Source organism: Piliocolobus tephrosceles, chromosome 4 (assembly GCF_002776525.5).
Source record: "Piliocolobus tephrosceles isolate RC106 chromosome 4, ASM277652v3, whole genome shotgun sequence".
Classification (NCBI taxonomy): Eukaryota; Metazoa; Chordata; class Mammalia; order Primates; family Cercopithecidae; genus Piliocolobus; species Piliocolobus tephrosceles.
This window is the reverse complement of record NC_045437.1, coordinates 56,901,239-56,916,263: the sequence shown is the minus strand read 5'-3', so window position 1 is coordinate 56,916,263 and position 15,025 is coordinate 56,901,239. Positions and strand designations below refer to the sequence as shown.

Here is a 15,025-nt window from a genome sequence, read left to right as displayed (position 1 = left end):
CTGGAATGTAAAAGAAGTTATTTTCCACATTGTCTATCCAGTGTGTGTTTTTTTTTTCATAGAAATTATACACACTTTAGAATGGATTCAATAGGATTGTTCTTTTGACAAGGATACCTTCAATATGTTCAAGCTACAGATGAAGCCAGTCTTTTAACAGTTTTTAAAGGACCTACTTGATTACTTATATTAGATTGAAAACTCTAGGAGCACACATATATCCAGATAAGCACTGATGTATATATCCAATTTCCAGTTTTTAAATTTTAAATTGTATATTTGTAGTTACTGTTACAGGGAGATTAACAATGACTAGGGAAGGCCGGGGGCGGTGGCTCATGCCTGTAATCTCAGCACTCTGGGAGGCGGAGGCGGGTGGATCACCTGAGGTCAGGAGTTTGAGACTAGCCTGGCCAACATGGTGAAACCCCGTCTTCTACTAAAAATACAAAAATTAGCAGGGCATGGTGGCGCGGGCCTGTAATCCCAGCTACTCGGAAGGCTGAGGCATGAGAATCACTTGAACCCAGGTGGCGGAGATTACAGCGAAAGGCGATCGCGCCACTGCACTCCAGCCTGGGCGACAGAGCAAGACTCCCTCTCAAAAACAAAACAAAACAACAACAAAAAACAATGACTGGAGAAAGTAGGCTATGAAAAGTGTCGTTTCCTACATATCAATTGCCAATACTACAAGCAGGAGTTAGACGTTTGGAGGTTTTTACACGGTGCTATAAATACAGTTTCCCGGGTCCCGGTCCACGTGGCCTTCCTGCTCTGCCAGGATGGAGAGTCTTGCTTTCCATTTGCTGATGTGGTCAGACTAATTAAATGACTGCAGAAAGACACATTCCCTGGTCAACCTTATGTGTCTGCCTTCTTTCATTGAGTCACAGTTGTTGGCTTTACAGGCCAAGGCAAGTAAGTCTTGAATCCTCAGCAGAAACAGGACACCAGCATCTGATGCCTCATAACCTGAACAGTTAAGGACGTCCCACCACAGAGCTTCCTTTTGAGCGTGATTGAACTGTAAGGCAAGACTATAAAGGGGAGGATCTTCATTTCGATTTAGGGTAGGTGACACCTTAAAGCTGTTTCTTCCCTTCCAGCGTAACTGAATGGGAAACCTGAACCAAGTGTGCTTGGGAGGGCTGCTTGGGTCAGCTACCTGTAAGCGGAAATAGGGGGTGCCACCTTCCTATGAAAACACCGAGCCCATACTGTCAACCGAGGGCCCTTGAATTCACATCCCTCAGCCCGCTGGCAAGTCCTGAAATCACGTGGCCTTTAACCCATTCCGGCAACAGCGCCAATTCACAGAAGCGAGAGGGCAAGAAAGCTCAGCGCGACGCTTCCCGCGTCTTCTAGGCCGCGCGCTGAAATCAAACACGACGCTGGCTAGCTGGGGGCCGGGCCGAGAGCGCACCGCTACAGCGGCCGGGTAAGCCGCAGCCGGCGGCCGCCGCCCGCCCCGCTGCAGAGTTGGGCGGGGCCACTTGGAGGCAGCCGGGAGAAGCAAGCCGAAGAGGAAGACGAGACGCCGAGGCGCGCTCTGCGCAGGCGCGCGGCGCCCCGCCTCCCCAGCGTCGGCTCCCGGGCTGGCGGCGCGGGCCCTCCCACTCTACCCCGCGCCGCCTCACCGCCCCGGCCCTGGCTTCACCCCGACTCCCCGGCGTGCGCGTCCTCCTGCCGGCCTGCAGGCCCGGGGCCTCCGCCTGCTTCCCCACAACTGCTCCTCGCGGCCCCGCTCGCGTTCACGCTGTCGCCCGGGCCGGCGCGGCCGCGGGCAACCGCTCCCCCTCCCACACCTACCCCGCCCCCTCCCCGCCTTTTCCGTCCTCCGGTTCCCCTCCCTCGGCCCGCTGCCGCTGCTCCAGATGAGGTGATGGCAACGGCCAACTTCGGCAAGATCCAGATCGGGATTTACGTGGAGATCAAGCGCAGCGATGGTGAGCCGCGCTGCCAGCCCCGCTGGCCCGCTCGGCCCCGCGTTCGGGTGTGCACGGAGGGAACGCGGGCGCCGGCCGCCTCATTGATTGCTTCGCCGGGCTGTGGGGGCGGGAAGGCGGCGGCCGCGGCGCTTTTGTGTGTGGCGTGTGTGCCAGTGAGGCCGGCGTGGGGTCCGCCCGGGCGCCGTTGCAGTTCTCTGGGCCGGGCCGCGGGGAAGGGAAGCCGAGTGGGGAAAGGGCCCGGGTGTCGAGGGTCGCGTCTCCGGGGGTCTCTGGGCGGGGGCCGCTCGTTCCTCCCCCCGCAGTCTCCAGCCCCCCCGGGGACACCAGCCCGGGAGGGAGCGGGCTTCGTTAGCGATGACCCTGCCTCGCGCTTTCCCTCGGTCTTCGCATTTTACCGGCCTGGCCTCTGACGGGGATGGGGGTGGGGGAGCGGGAAGACCAGCGATTTCACGTTTAGAGAACCGACTGCTGGTCGGAGGCCGAGATGGGGGGAAAGAGCCAATCCCGTCGCCTTAAACTGCCGTCTGGTTGTCAGACCTCCCCGGCTTTCGTTCTCGACCATGCTGCTTTCTTTTTTGCCACTTCCTTGGGAGAAAGATGTGGAGAATATCGCGCTGAGCCATAAATAAGGGTGGGGGAGCAATGCGAAGAAATATTCGATGGGCTTCTCCAAGGTGATGAGAATGTAAAGGGAAGGATAGGGGATGGGCAGAGTCAATGCGAGGCACTGCTAAGAGGGTGTGGGGGTGGGCGACCGGATGTTGATATTTTCACACCCTCGGGAGAGGTAACTGAGAAAAGTGTAAGGCGAGGTGAAGACACATGCCTCATTTTTTTTTAAAGAGCCTTAGGCTTATGTATCTTTCTGTAGGTTTCTCTTGGGGAAAATGTTTTATGTCACTAGCTTGGGGTGTGGAGTCAGATACGCCAGCCACATTGGAAATAATTTATATTGTAAAGGAATAAATACACGGAGGGAGATAAGTGAAATTATTTTCTTTAGGTACCAATATTGAAAGAACGAGAGCTGTGTGATAATCTCGAGTTGAGCAGTGTTCCTGACTTCATCTCTCATACCGACTCCTTTTTTTTCTTTTTTTTTTTTTTTGAGACGGAGTTTCACCCAGGCTGGAGTGCAGTGGTGTGATCTCGGCCCACTGCAACCTCCGCCTCCCGTGTTTAAGCTATTCTCCCGCCCTGGCCTCCGGAGTAGCTGGGATTACAGGCGCCGGTCACCACGCCCAGCTAATTTTTTGTATTTTTAGTAGAGACGGGGTTTCACCATATTGATCAGGCTGGTCTCGAACTCCTGACCTTGGGTGATCCACCCGCCTCGACCTCCCAACGTGTTGGGATTACAGGCGTGAGCCCCCGCGCCTGGCCTCGGTTCCTTTTATGTGTGGCTTAATGTATTGGCCTTTAGCCTAGCCTAGTCAGTAGTAACTTGGCTCTCACGTCCACGCCCCCCTTGGATTCTGCCAGGTTTGACCAAGTTATGTGAAGCTAGGTTGATTTTCATTTTGTGTGTATGATATATTGGAAGACCCTATATAGCTAATGATTTTTTTCCTCCATTATATTTGAGGTAATTTGTGGTAACAACTGAAACCATCATTATCCTGTATATGAAAAGATAAATTATACCGCTTAGGGCTTTAGAAGTTACCAGTAACACTGATGGGAAAGAGCTACCTTCTTTACTTCGGTTGAGGCTTCTTTTGTATTTTCTTTTCAAATTACTTTCTTGAAAGAGTGCTGTTAATGTCATTTTTTAAGGTAAATACGAGTTCACAGTATACCAGCAAAAGTAGGATTTACATATTGTTTTGAAGATTCTGGGTGCACAGCAACCCCTGTCCCAGGTATACCCCCAAGGGAGAGGAAATCACCACTTTGTGAAGATATCTGCAGTCTCATGTTCATTGCAGCATTATTCATAGTAGCCAAGATAGGGAAGCAACCTAAATGTCCATCGATGGGTGACGAATGGCTAAAGAAATTGTTCTGTGTGTGTATATATGTTTATGTGTGTATAGACAACGCACAATGGAACATTATTCAGCCTTAAAAAAGGAGATCCTACTATTTACCACAACATAGATGGACTTGGAAGGACATTAAGTTAAATGAAATAAGCCAGACACTAAGGAAAATATTGCATACTCTCACTCATGTGGAATGTGTTTTTAAGGAGCTAAAATACACAGAATGAAACAGTGGTTACTACTGCTGGTGGGGAGAAGGAGAGGAAATAGGGAGATGTAGGTCAAGGATACAAAATAGCAGATATGTAGGATGAACAAGTTTAGAGATACAGGGGGACCAATGTTAGTAAAATTGTATTAGAGATTTTTGTTAAATAAGTAGATTTTAGCAGCTCTTATTAAAGAAGTAATTATGTGAAATGAAGCTATGTTAATCTGCTTCACCATTTTGCTGTCTATATTCCATAGCATCATGTTGTAAACCTCAGATACGCACAATGAAATTTCTTTTTTTTTAAATTAGGGTGCAATAAAATGTGTAAATTCTTTACACCCTTATAAGTCTTTATTAGTATAGATGCTAACTTTGAAATCTTATCAGAAAAAAGTATATGATATTTGATGTATACATTTTAACTTCTATGGGGCATATTTTATTTAAATTTATTGAACTTGAAGCAGTTTTGGTTCTTTTCAGCCTTCACCTTCAGCCTATACCAGAAGTTCCCAGACATACGAGACCTTTGTGTTCTTACATAAGTGCTACTAATCTAAAACCACGTTTCAAAAACGGTTTGCCTATAAGGAATTATGGAAGTCATTATCGTGTGTTATTATCCTAACCTATGGTCATGTATCTTTTTATTTGCCTCAGAGATGTATGATGGAGTTGGTGGAAGGCAGAAGATTAGTAGAGAACTTGGAAAGAAGGGAAGGATCATTTGCATTGGACAGTAGTGTTTCACAGTAGAAATTGATGTCTGGGAGAATGCCCCTCAAGCATTCCCTTTTTCACTTTAAAGAAGCTTGTTTGCTTCCTCTCACGTCCATAACAGATCTGTATTGGATAAAACACTAGTGGTTATTATAACAAAAATAAACTTTGCAGTTGGATAAACAGTAATATCTGAGACAGTAGAAATGACATGAGTAAAGAAGGGCTGCTTCAGACCATTTTTTTTTTAATACTTTAAGTTCTAGGGAACATGTGCACAACATGTTTTAAGTTCTACTTTAAGTTTTACTTGAAGTTCTAGGGAACATGTGCAGGTTTGTTACATATTTATACATGTGCCACGCTGGTGTGCTGCATCCATTAACTCCTCATTTACATTAGGTGTATCTCCTAATGCTGCCCCTCTCCCCTCCCCCCCACCCCATGCAGGCCGGGGTGTATGATGTTTCCCTTCCTGTGTCCTAGTGTTGGCTTGTTCAGTTCCCACCTATGAGTGAGAACATGCAGTGTTTGTTTTTTTGTCCTTGTGATAGTTTGCTGAGAATAATGGTTTCCAGCTTCATCCATGTCCCGCTTCAGACCATTATTAACTGGTGACTTGATGTTTTTCTTTTTGCTTGCTGATGGTGATCCATGTCCCTATTTCAGAACATGCTTTTCCCATCAGTGATGCTCTTATACTAATAAACATATTCCAAGGGCAAACAGGTACACTAAAATGAGCTTATTCCTATTTTTCAAGACCGTGATGAAAACTATCCTAATGAGTCTTCACTGATTACTAAAACCAGATGGCCAGTCAGCATCTGAATTCCTAGATTATTCTGTATTATTCATGAGACAGCATATTTCCTTAAGTATTAATGTTTGGGTCTGTAACTTTTTTTTTTTCAACTCCTCTCAGCTCATACCTATGGGTACATATTCTTAATATTATGTTTTTAAACTGCATGGGATAATGGGACTTACTAATAACTAATGCTTCCTTTTTTTTTTTTTTTGAGCGGAGTCTCGCTCTGTCAGTGGTGCGATCTCTACTCACTGCACCTCTGCCTGCCGGGTTCAAGCGATTCTCATGCCTCAGCCTCCCAAGTAGCTGAGACTACAGGTGTGTGCCACCATGCCTGGCTAATTTTTGTAGTTTTAGTAGTGACAGGTTTTTGCCACGTTGGCCAGGCTGGTCTCGAACTCCTGGCCTCAAGTGATCCACCCACCTCAGCCTCCCAAAGTACTGCTGGGATTACAAGTGTGAGCCACTGCACCCAGCCTCTAATGACTCGTAAATTCTCTGAATGCATCTGTGTGTCGTTACCCCCACTCCCACCCCCACCCCCACTCCCACCCCTTGATGCCTAGCAAAGTTCCTTGCTCCCCACTCCCACCCCCACCCCCACCCCCACCCCCACCCCCACCCCCACCCCCACCCCTTGATGCCTAGCAAAGTTCCTTGCACATCGTTTTTGAATAAATCATACATTATTGAATTTTTTGTTTTCAAACATTTTAATTAATCATTAGAATGACATCTTAACTGGAAGCAAAACCATCCATCTATGCTTCTCTGTACTGCTACCTCCCTACTCTGGCCCTCTACTTCCCACTGGCCTCTTAGTCAGGATCTACATCATTAATTGAAATTGAGTGATCTGCTAAGGTTAATCTGACTTTTCTGGTATTCTAAGGTTATCAGTGACAGGGGTTAGGATTGGACTCCTAAGATAATTCCCTGCCACAGGAGATAACCTGGTATGAAATTGGAATGGTATATTTTCTTACATGTGTCTTCCTATTTTTCTGATTCAATTCCTTTCCCTTTTTAAAACCCACTGACTCTTTAAAAAACCTACAATCTTTCTGTCGCGTGGCTAGTTGTTTTTTGTTTTTTGTTTTTTAAGCTGCACTGTTAACAGTTCTATAGTAGCTGTGACTACCCTTCGGGTACTGAGGGAGAAATGAGAAATGTTGAACGTTTGGAAGCTGCAGCTAATATGGGATTGTTCTTTGGGGGGGTCTCTTAGTCACAGTACTGTGACTGTATTGATACATGTGATCTGAAAAGAATCTTAGAATATTTCCACCAGAAAGATTTTTGGAGATAAACTAGTTTTCATTTTTATAAATGTGGAACTTGAGTCCCAGATCACCATAAGTGACTTATCTAGATTCATACAACTTGTCAGTGACGGCCAGGAACCTGACATGCTCAGCATAGAAATCAGACTATCAAGAACTATGACAGTAAAGGAGGAATTCTCTGTTATTTTGGAACCATATACCACTTTTTACAGCCCAGTTGAGATGCAGGAAATTGCTTCTTTCTTGGGAGAAAGGCACCAGTGAGCAGTGTTACAGAGCTGGATTAGAATGATCCCTGGTAAGAAGTGATACGTTACTACAAGTTCATAAAACCTAAAATTGTGGGAGGAAAATATTCTTGTTTCTTAGTTAAGTGTTGGTGTAAAGAGTTCCTTTTAACATCTGAAATCAAGAGGCAATTGACGATTTCCAAGGACCCATCAGGAATTTTGGAGTTCAGGACAGGCAAAGAAAATCTTCAGAAAAGATGTTAAATGGCCAAATTCTTTATATGCTTTGCCACATTTTTCTTCTGCTAGTTCATCTTTACACGTCATTATATAGGCTTCTGGAGAATAGTGTGTGTAAATTTAAGTAATAAAGATGAACCATGTAGCAATACAGTTGTTCTTTAGGTACAATTATGTGATTGATTATGCGGGTGGAATGGAATAGGGGAATTTGTGACCTAATAGTTCCCTTTTGCCTGAGGACTAGGACGATAATGTTTCTGTATATGTATTTGTTAGGGCTTAATAGTTTTCCAAGTGCTTCAAGACATGTTAGCTAATTGGATCCTCACAGGAACTCTATGAGGTAAGCAGGGTAGGAAGATGGCAGATTATCGGTTTATAGGTGAAGAATCTGAGGTTGGATTATTTGCCAAGATCACATGGCTGATAAGGGGCATATCCTGGGCCAAAGCCTAAATCCCTTCACTCCCAGCTCTCTTAAGTGCTGCGGACAGATGTTAGCTGATTATGGTGTGAAGTTGTATACTTCAGTAATTTTTTTGAGACATACAAACCCCTGTAGTAAAATTCTTTCCGCTACTACGAAAGAAGCGCAAAAAACTTAAGTCACTTACTTATTGCTTCCAAAAGTACCACAGAAAGCCAGGAATCTATATTCATCGCCTAGCCACTTGATTCTTATGACAAAGGTTTGAAACTCTGAGGAAAGGCTGTGTGTCAACTTGTTTTATGTGTCATGATTGCTAAAATGCTAGAGAAAATAGCAAAGAGCCAGTTAAATCTTGTCTGCTCAAATGAGACAAGGGGCAAGAGTGTGGAAAATCCAGAACAAGATTCCTTGAGAGATCATCTAGACCCCATTCTTTCTAGTCATAAGTATAGTTGTGATTAATATGACATTAATCTTTTGCAAAGTTTGATTCTTGGATTCAGCCATCTCCTTTAATTTTAACACCTCTGTTTTGTAACCTAAAATAATTTTAAGGTGTTTGTTTGTTTTGAGATTATGATTCTTAAGCTTAAGAACAGATACAATTTTTAAACTTTGGATAAAACTAATTTTTATTCTTCTGGTTCAGTTGTAGAACAAATACAGATTAAGTTGTCTTCCAGCTCTTTTAGCTAAAGTAATATTAATGATATTATAGTGCTAAGTGAAAATAGACATTAGAATTTCACCATATTAAACTATCCCCCAAGAGTAATGTGAGTGAGGGAAGTGTTCCTTTTAAAAGTCATGCTTCTAGGTTGAGCATCGTAGTTCATGCCTGTAATCCCAGCACTTTGGGAGGGCAAAACAGGAGAATTGCTTGAGCCTATGAGTTTGAGGTTGCAGTGCACTATGATCTTGTTACCCACTACAATAAAACATGAAATTCAGTTGGTCATCACTAGGGTGTGTGATATTTTGGAGTATAGACCTTAAGTGATTATGGCATATCAAAATAATGTGGTCTTATATTTCTTTTCTTTTATTTTCCTTTTTTTTGCTGATTTCATTGAATACACTTCTATTAACAGCCTGCTATGTATCAGGCATTCTGATAGGTGTTGGAGATACAAAAAAAAAAATAAAGCAAAAATAGTTCCTGCCCTCACAAACAAGTAAATAAGTGATTCATCTATAGTGTGATTAGTATTGATAGAAGTTTGCCATTTTGTGTGTACATTATTACTACTTTCCTTTTAAAGATTAGGCTTTTTAGTTAGACTCCTGAAGTTATGGACCTTTTAGATGGAAGATACATGTCATATATGCCATCTCTCCTCTATGACCAATATCCATGATCCCTCCTAGCATGCTTTCGTGATGAATTTAGCCTCAGAGTTTTTTTGTTGTTTTGTTTTTTGTTTTGTTTTGTTTTGTTTTGTTTTTTTGAGAGGGAGTCGTGCTCTTGCTGCCTAGGCTGGAGTGCAGTGGCGTGACCTCGGCTCACTGCAACCTCTCCCTCCTGGGTTCAAGCGATTCTCCTGCCTCAGCCTCCTAAGTAGCTGGGATTATAGGCATGCACCAACATGCCCAGCTAATTTTTTTGTATTTTTAGTAGAGATGGGGGTTTTACCACGTTGGCTCGCCTAGTCTCGGACTCCTGACCTCATGATCCACCCACCTCAGCCTCCCAAAGTGCTGGGATTATAGGCTTGAACCACTGCGCCCGGCCAGTCTCAGAGTTCTTAATACAGCATTATCAGCCCTGATAGCTGTAGTCAGCCAATTGAAATTGACATTGTCATTGTTAGCCTGTTTTCTATCTTCTGGTACCTATTTGCGTATAAGTTTATAACTTTTAAATTGTTTTGATATCAAGAGGAATTTTTTTTAGGGGGTTTTGCTTTGTCACCCAGGCTGGAGTGCATGGCATGATTATAGCTCACTGCAGCCTCCAACTCCTGGACTCAAACAGTCCTCTCACCTTAACTTCCCAAGTGGCTAGGACTACAGGTATGCACAACCGTGCCTAGCTAATTTTTATATTGTTTGTAGAGACGGGGTCTTGCTATGTTGACTAGGCTGGTCTTGAACTCCTGGCTTCAAGCAATGCTCCCTCCTTGGACTCCCAAAGTACTGGGATTACAGGTGTGAGCCACCATACCTGGCCAAATTTATTCAATTTTAAGTTTTTGGCAGACCAGCACCTGACAGCAGGTTTCTCTCTAGAAATCCTGGGTTGGGGTACTTGTAAATAGAGACTGGCTCGGTGTGGTGTCTCGTGCCTGTGATCCCAGCACTTCGGGAGGCCTAGGTGGGAGGATTGCTTGAAGCCAGGAGTTGGAGACCAGCCTGGGCAACATGATGAGGCCCTATTTGTACAAAAAATAAAATTAGCCAGGCCTGGTAGCATGTGACTGTAGTCCCAGCTACTCAGGAGGATGAGGTGGGGCCATGAGTGAGCTGTGATCATGCCACTGCACTCCAATCTGGGTGACAGAACAAGTCACTGTCTCAAAACAAACAAACAAACAAACAAACAGAGACCAAGGAAGCAGAGCATGAAAATAGCAGTAGATCCAGCTACTGGTGGTTATGTGTAATTTGGATATAACCTCGTTATGTATTATGGCCAAGGAACTGTAAGAATCAGGTTCCTCCCTGGGCTATGTTTTATTTACTTTTGAAGACTTTTTCTCGAGGTTTTTGTAGGTTTTGGCATTAATTTTGACCAAATTTTACCTACAGGAAAGACAGGATCATCAGGGAACAAACTTGTGGTAAAATTTGCTGAGTGTCTATACCGTGCTAAGAATGAACTTTTTTTTTGTTTTTTTAGGATGGAGTCTCACCCTTATCACCCAGGCTGGAGTGCAGTGGCATGATCTTGGCTCACTGCAACCTCTGCCTCCTGGGTTCAAGTGATTCTCCTGGCTCAGCCTCCCGAGTAGCTGAGATTACAGGCATGTGCCACCATCCCCAGCTAATTTTTGTGTTTTTAGTAGAGACAGGGTTTCACCATGTTGGCCAGGCTGGTCTCAAACTCCTGACATCAAGTGATCCGCCTGCCTCGGACTCCCAAAGTGCTGGGATTATAGGTGTGAGCCGCTATACCCGGACTTATGCCTGCATTTTGACCACAACCTATCACAAGGTCGTGTGTGGAATTTTCCACTGTGGTGTCATGTTGGTGCTCAAAAAGTTTCAGATTTTGGAGCATTTTGGATTAAAGAATGCTCAGCCTGTTCATAACTCTGGCTGCTCAGTAGATCACCTGTGGGGCTGTGGAAAAAAACAGATAAAAAAAAAAGGCAACCCACCACAGCCAATATCTGGTTCTTTTACCTAGAGAGTCTCTCTGGTATGTAGTCTAGGTATCAGTATTTTACTGTAAGGCACCTCACATACTGGTGAAGCTTAACTTGTCACACATTCGTGATTCCAGGGTATAGCCAGTGTTGTGATCCATTATTTTAGTAAAAGTAGTCTCTCCTAACAGAGTGTCTGACAAGACTTCATGGAGAATGAAGTTTAAATGGTGAGAGGAAGATGACCAGTAGGTTGCCCTGAGAGGAAGGAGGCATTCTAGCCACGTAGGACAGCATGGAAGAAGTCCCTGACTGGAAACAGAATTGTCCGGTGAAGGGCGTTTAAAACAGGCAGAGGGCAGGATGATGAGGAAGATATGGAAGGAGGGATAATCTGGGACACCCTATTAAAGACCTGGAAACAGAGGTAAGGTAAGGATCTTGGAATTAATTTCTAGGACACTTGGAAACTACTATAGGACTTAATCTCCTAAGAGCAGTAATAGGAGTTAGTGATTAGTGATAGATTAGAGGGAGAGTAGTACTGAAAATGAGAGGTAGCATGGCTAAGATTTCATCATTCTAGGAGGGTGAGCAATGATTAAGGAACAGATGATATGCAGAACACACTGCAAGAAGAACTGATGTTATTTTGCAGTATATCGCTTGTGCTGGATAAAGGCAGATGAGTTGAAAGGAAAGGACTTACTTAACATTTGGGAAGTCTGAGTATAGGTTTTAAATCTCTTCAGTTTTATTTCATCAAGCTAACCCTATTCAAGAATACAGTGTAGAGGACTGTGGAGCCTATCAAGGTAATATCAAGGAGAGCATCCAACTCAGGCTGCATATAGTTTTTGCCACTAATATCCTAAAAGTAAGTGAGTTTAAGGTATAAATCACTTCCATTGCATGCTTACCTGCAGTGGGAATTTGCTTAAGCTATAACTGAGTACTTTGCCTTCTTGGTACTGAGCTATAGTGTGTTAGCCAGGACCCTCTCAGAATTCTTTGAACGGAATGAGAAGGAAAAGCAGTACACACATAATATGGCATCAGCTCTTTAAGGACTGAAGTGTTTTGTTTCTTGAAATGCAGCTGCTCTTTTTCACTTTTTCTTTGCTCTTACTTTTGGCCTATTTTTTCTGTCCTGGCATTTGCTTTCTCTTTTTCATCCTTCGGATTCTAAGTGCCATTTCAGTATTCAGACTCTCTAAACTGCAGTTTGCAATTTAGGACTTGCAAAAAGAGGTAAGCAAAGGGATAAATAGGCACAGCACAGAGGCAGTGAAATTAGTCTGTATGATACTATAAAGGTGGATACATGTCATGATACATATGCCAAAATTCATAGAAGGTACAATACCAAGAGTCAACCCTGATGTAAACTAGGGACTTTGGGTGATAATGGTGTGTCAAGATAGGTTCATCGATTGTAACAAGTGTACCTGGTGCAGGGCATTGATAGTGGGGAGGCTGTGTATATTTGGGGTTAAGGATTATATGGGAAATCTCTATACCTTCCACTCAATTTTGCTGTGAACCTAAAAGAGGTTGGGGAGGAGAGGATGCAAACTTCAGGTGTTAAAAGTTAAAACCACTCTTGAAATAATGGACCAATTAATGACAAAAAAATTATAATTTATGAATGAGGATTAGTCATATAGGTATACAATTAAGATAAAATTTTGCCATTCATTTTTGTCATGCATAGTCTATTGGCCAATGTAAGAAGAACAATTTTTTAATGAGCTATAGTATAGTAAAAAGGATTCACATATGTATGGCAACTTTAGCCACCCACCCCATTTTTTTTTTATTTGAGTCGTAGTTTCACTTTTCTTACCCAGGCTGGAGTGCAATGGTGCAATCTCGGCTCACCACAACCTCTGCCTCCCGGGTTCAAGTAATTCTCCTGCCTCAGCCTCCCGAGTAGCTGGGATTACAGGCATGTGCCACCGCGCCCAGTTAATTTTGTATTTTTAGTAGAGACGGGGTTTCTCCATGTTGGTCATGCTAGTTTCGAACTCCCGACCTCAGGTCATCCACCTGTCTTGGCCTCCCAAAGTGCTGGGATTATAGGCTTGAGCCACAGCGCCCAGCCCCTGTAAGATTTTTAAGAAATGAGAGGCTGGCACAGTGGCTCATGCCGGTAATCCCAACACTTTAGGAAGCTGAGGTGGGTGGATCACCTGAGGTCAGGAGTTCGAAACCAGCCTGGTCAACATAGTAAAACCCCATCTCTACCAAAAAAAAAAAAAACAAATTAGGGGCCCTAATTAGTGAGGTATGTCTTAGAATTTAACCATAGAAAGCTCTATGATTAAGTACTACTGTTGGTCAAAACTTGCTTATATTGTTATAATGAGGAAGTTGACTTGTCCAAGGTCATGCATAAAATAAGTAGCAAATCTGAGATTAGAACATGGATTGTCTGCTCCCAAAATCCTCTATATACTAATTCATTGTAGACCGTAATTCATTTTTGTGCACTATTAATGTTCTAGGCATTGGAAGTCAAATAATTAATTTCATAATGCTTTTCTTTTCTTTTCTAGGGTATACTTTTTTATTAATCAGGTGTTTTTATTAATCCAACTAGTATTTGCCATATGGCCATCATGTGTCCCGTCATCTGATTTCTTTGAAGAATTAGTTGAAGGACTTTTCCCTAGAAGTTAGTCAGTTACAACAAAATGCTAAGTAGTTACTGCACTCAATACAAATACTCTGTGGCTCTGTAATTTGACAAAGACATTCTAGTTTTCTGCAGTCTCTTTTGCTACTGCCTATGTTTAAACTCTCTTGCTCACAAGACTTTAGACAATTTAAACAGGAACAAATGCCATCGTAAGGATGCTTCAAATTAGATGAGCAACAATATTGTCAGGAAAAATGGTAACAATTAGATTATAGCACCTTGCTAACGTGCTGACATAATAGATTGATTTGGGGGCCTATCCAAATGATTATTATTATTATTTGTGTGGATTATTATTTGTGTGTGTGTGTGTGTGGAGACGGAGTCTTTGTCGACAGGCTGGAGTGCAGTGGTGCGATCTCAGCTCACTGCAACCTCCAACTCCCTGGTTCAAGCGATTATCCTGCCTTAGCCTCCTCAGTAGGTGGGATTACAGGCACGTGCCACCACGCCCAGTTAAGTTTTGTATTTTTAGTAGAGATGAGGTTTCAGCGTGTTGAATGGGATGGTCTTGAACTCCTGACCTCGTGATCCGCCTCCCTTGGCCTTCCAAGGTGCTGGGATTACAGGTGTGAGCCACTGCGTCCAGCCATAAATTTATTTTTATAAGCCCATTATTCAAAATTGTTTTGGGATTATATGTGGGTTGTGTATTTTTTAAATTATAGCTGATACTGCAAGTTGACTATAACTTGGCTCTAAATATATGGTAAATGCTTTCTTTATATGCTCTTTGGTTTCAGTTTTATTAAGAGTGATAACATTGCTTTTTTTATATGCTCTTTGGTTGCAGTTTTATTAAGAGTAATAACATTGCTTTTAACTTTACATGCTCTTTTGGGTTTCTATTAAGAACAATTCCTTAATTAAAAATAAGTAGAGCGGGGCCGGGCGCGGTGGCTCACGCCTGTAATCCCAGGCTTTTGGGAGGCCGAGGCGGACGGATCTCATCAGGAGATTGAGACCATGGTGAAACCCCGTCTCTACTAAAAATACAAAAAATTAGCCGGGCGCGGTGGCGGGCGCCTGTAGTCCCAGCTACTAGTGAGGCTGAGGCAGGAGAATGGCCTGAACCCAGGAGGCGGAGCTTGCAGTGAGCCGAGATCGCGCCACTGTACTCCAGCCTGGTGGACAGAGTGAGACTC

General features: G+C 43.6%; 1 protein-coding gene across 3 annotated transcripts in view; it reads left to right on the top strand.

The window, feature by feature from the left end:
* The first annotated feature begins 1,579 nt into the window (after positions 1 to 1,579).
* Positions 1,580 to 15,025, top strand: part of KIF2A (kinesin family member 2A) — an 86,049-nt gene continuing 72,603 nt past the window's right edge. For 2 of the 3 annotated variants that reach the window (XM_023210475.1, XM_023210473.2), the window contains exon 1: positions 1,580 to 1,949. In XM_023210475.1, coding sequence (XP_023066243.1) covers positions 1,886 to 1,949 — 64 coding nt within the window. In that variant the 5' untranslated portion in view covers positions 1,580 to 1,885. The remainder of the gene's footprint in view (positions 1,950 to 15,025) is intronic. The other variant, XM_023210474.1, reaches the window with a different exon arrangement.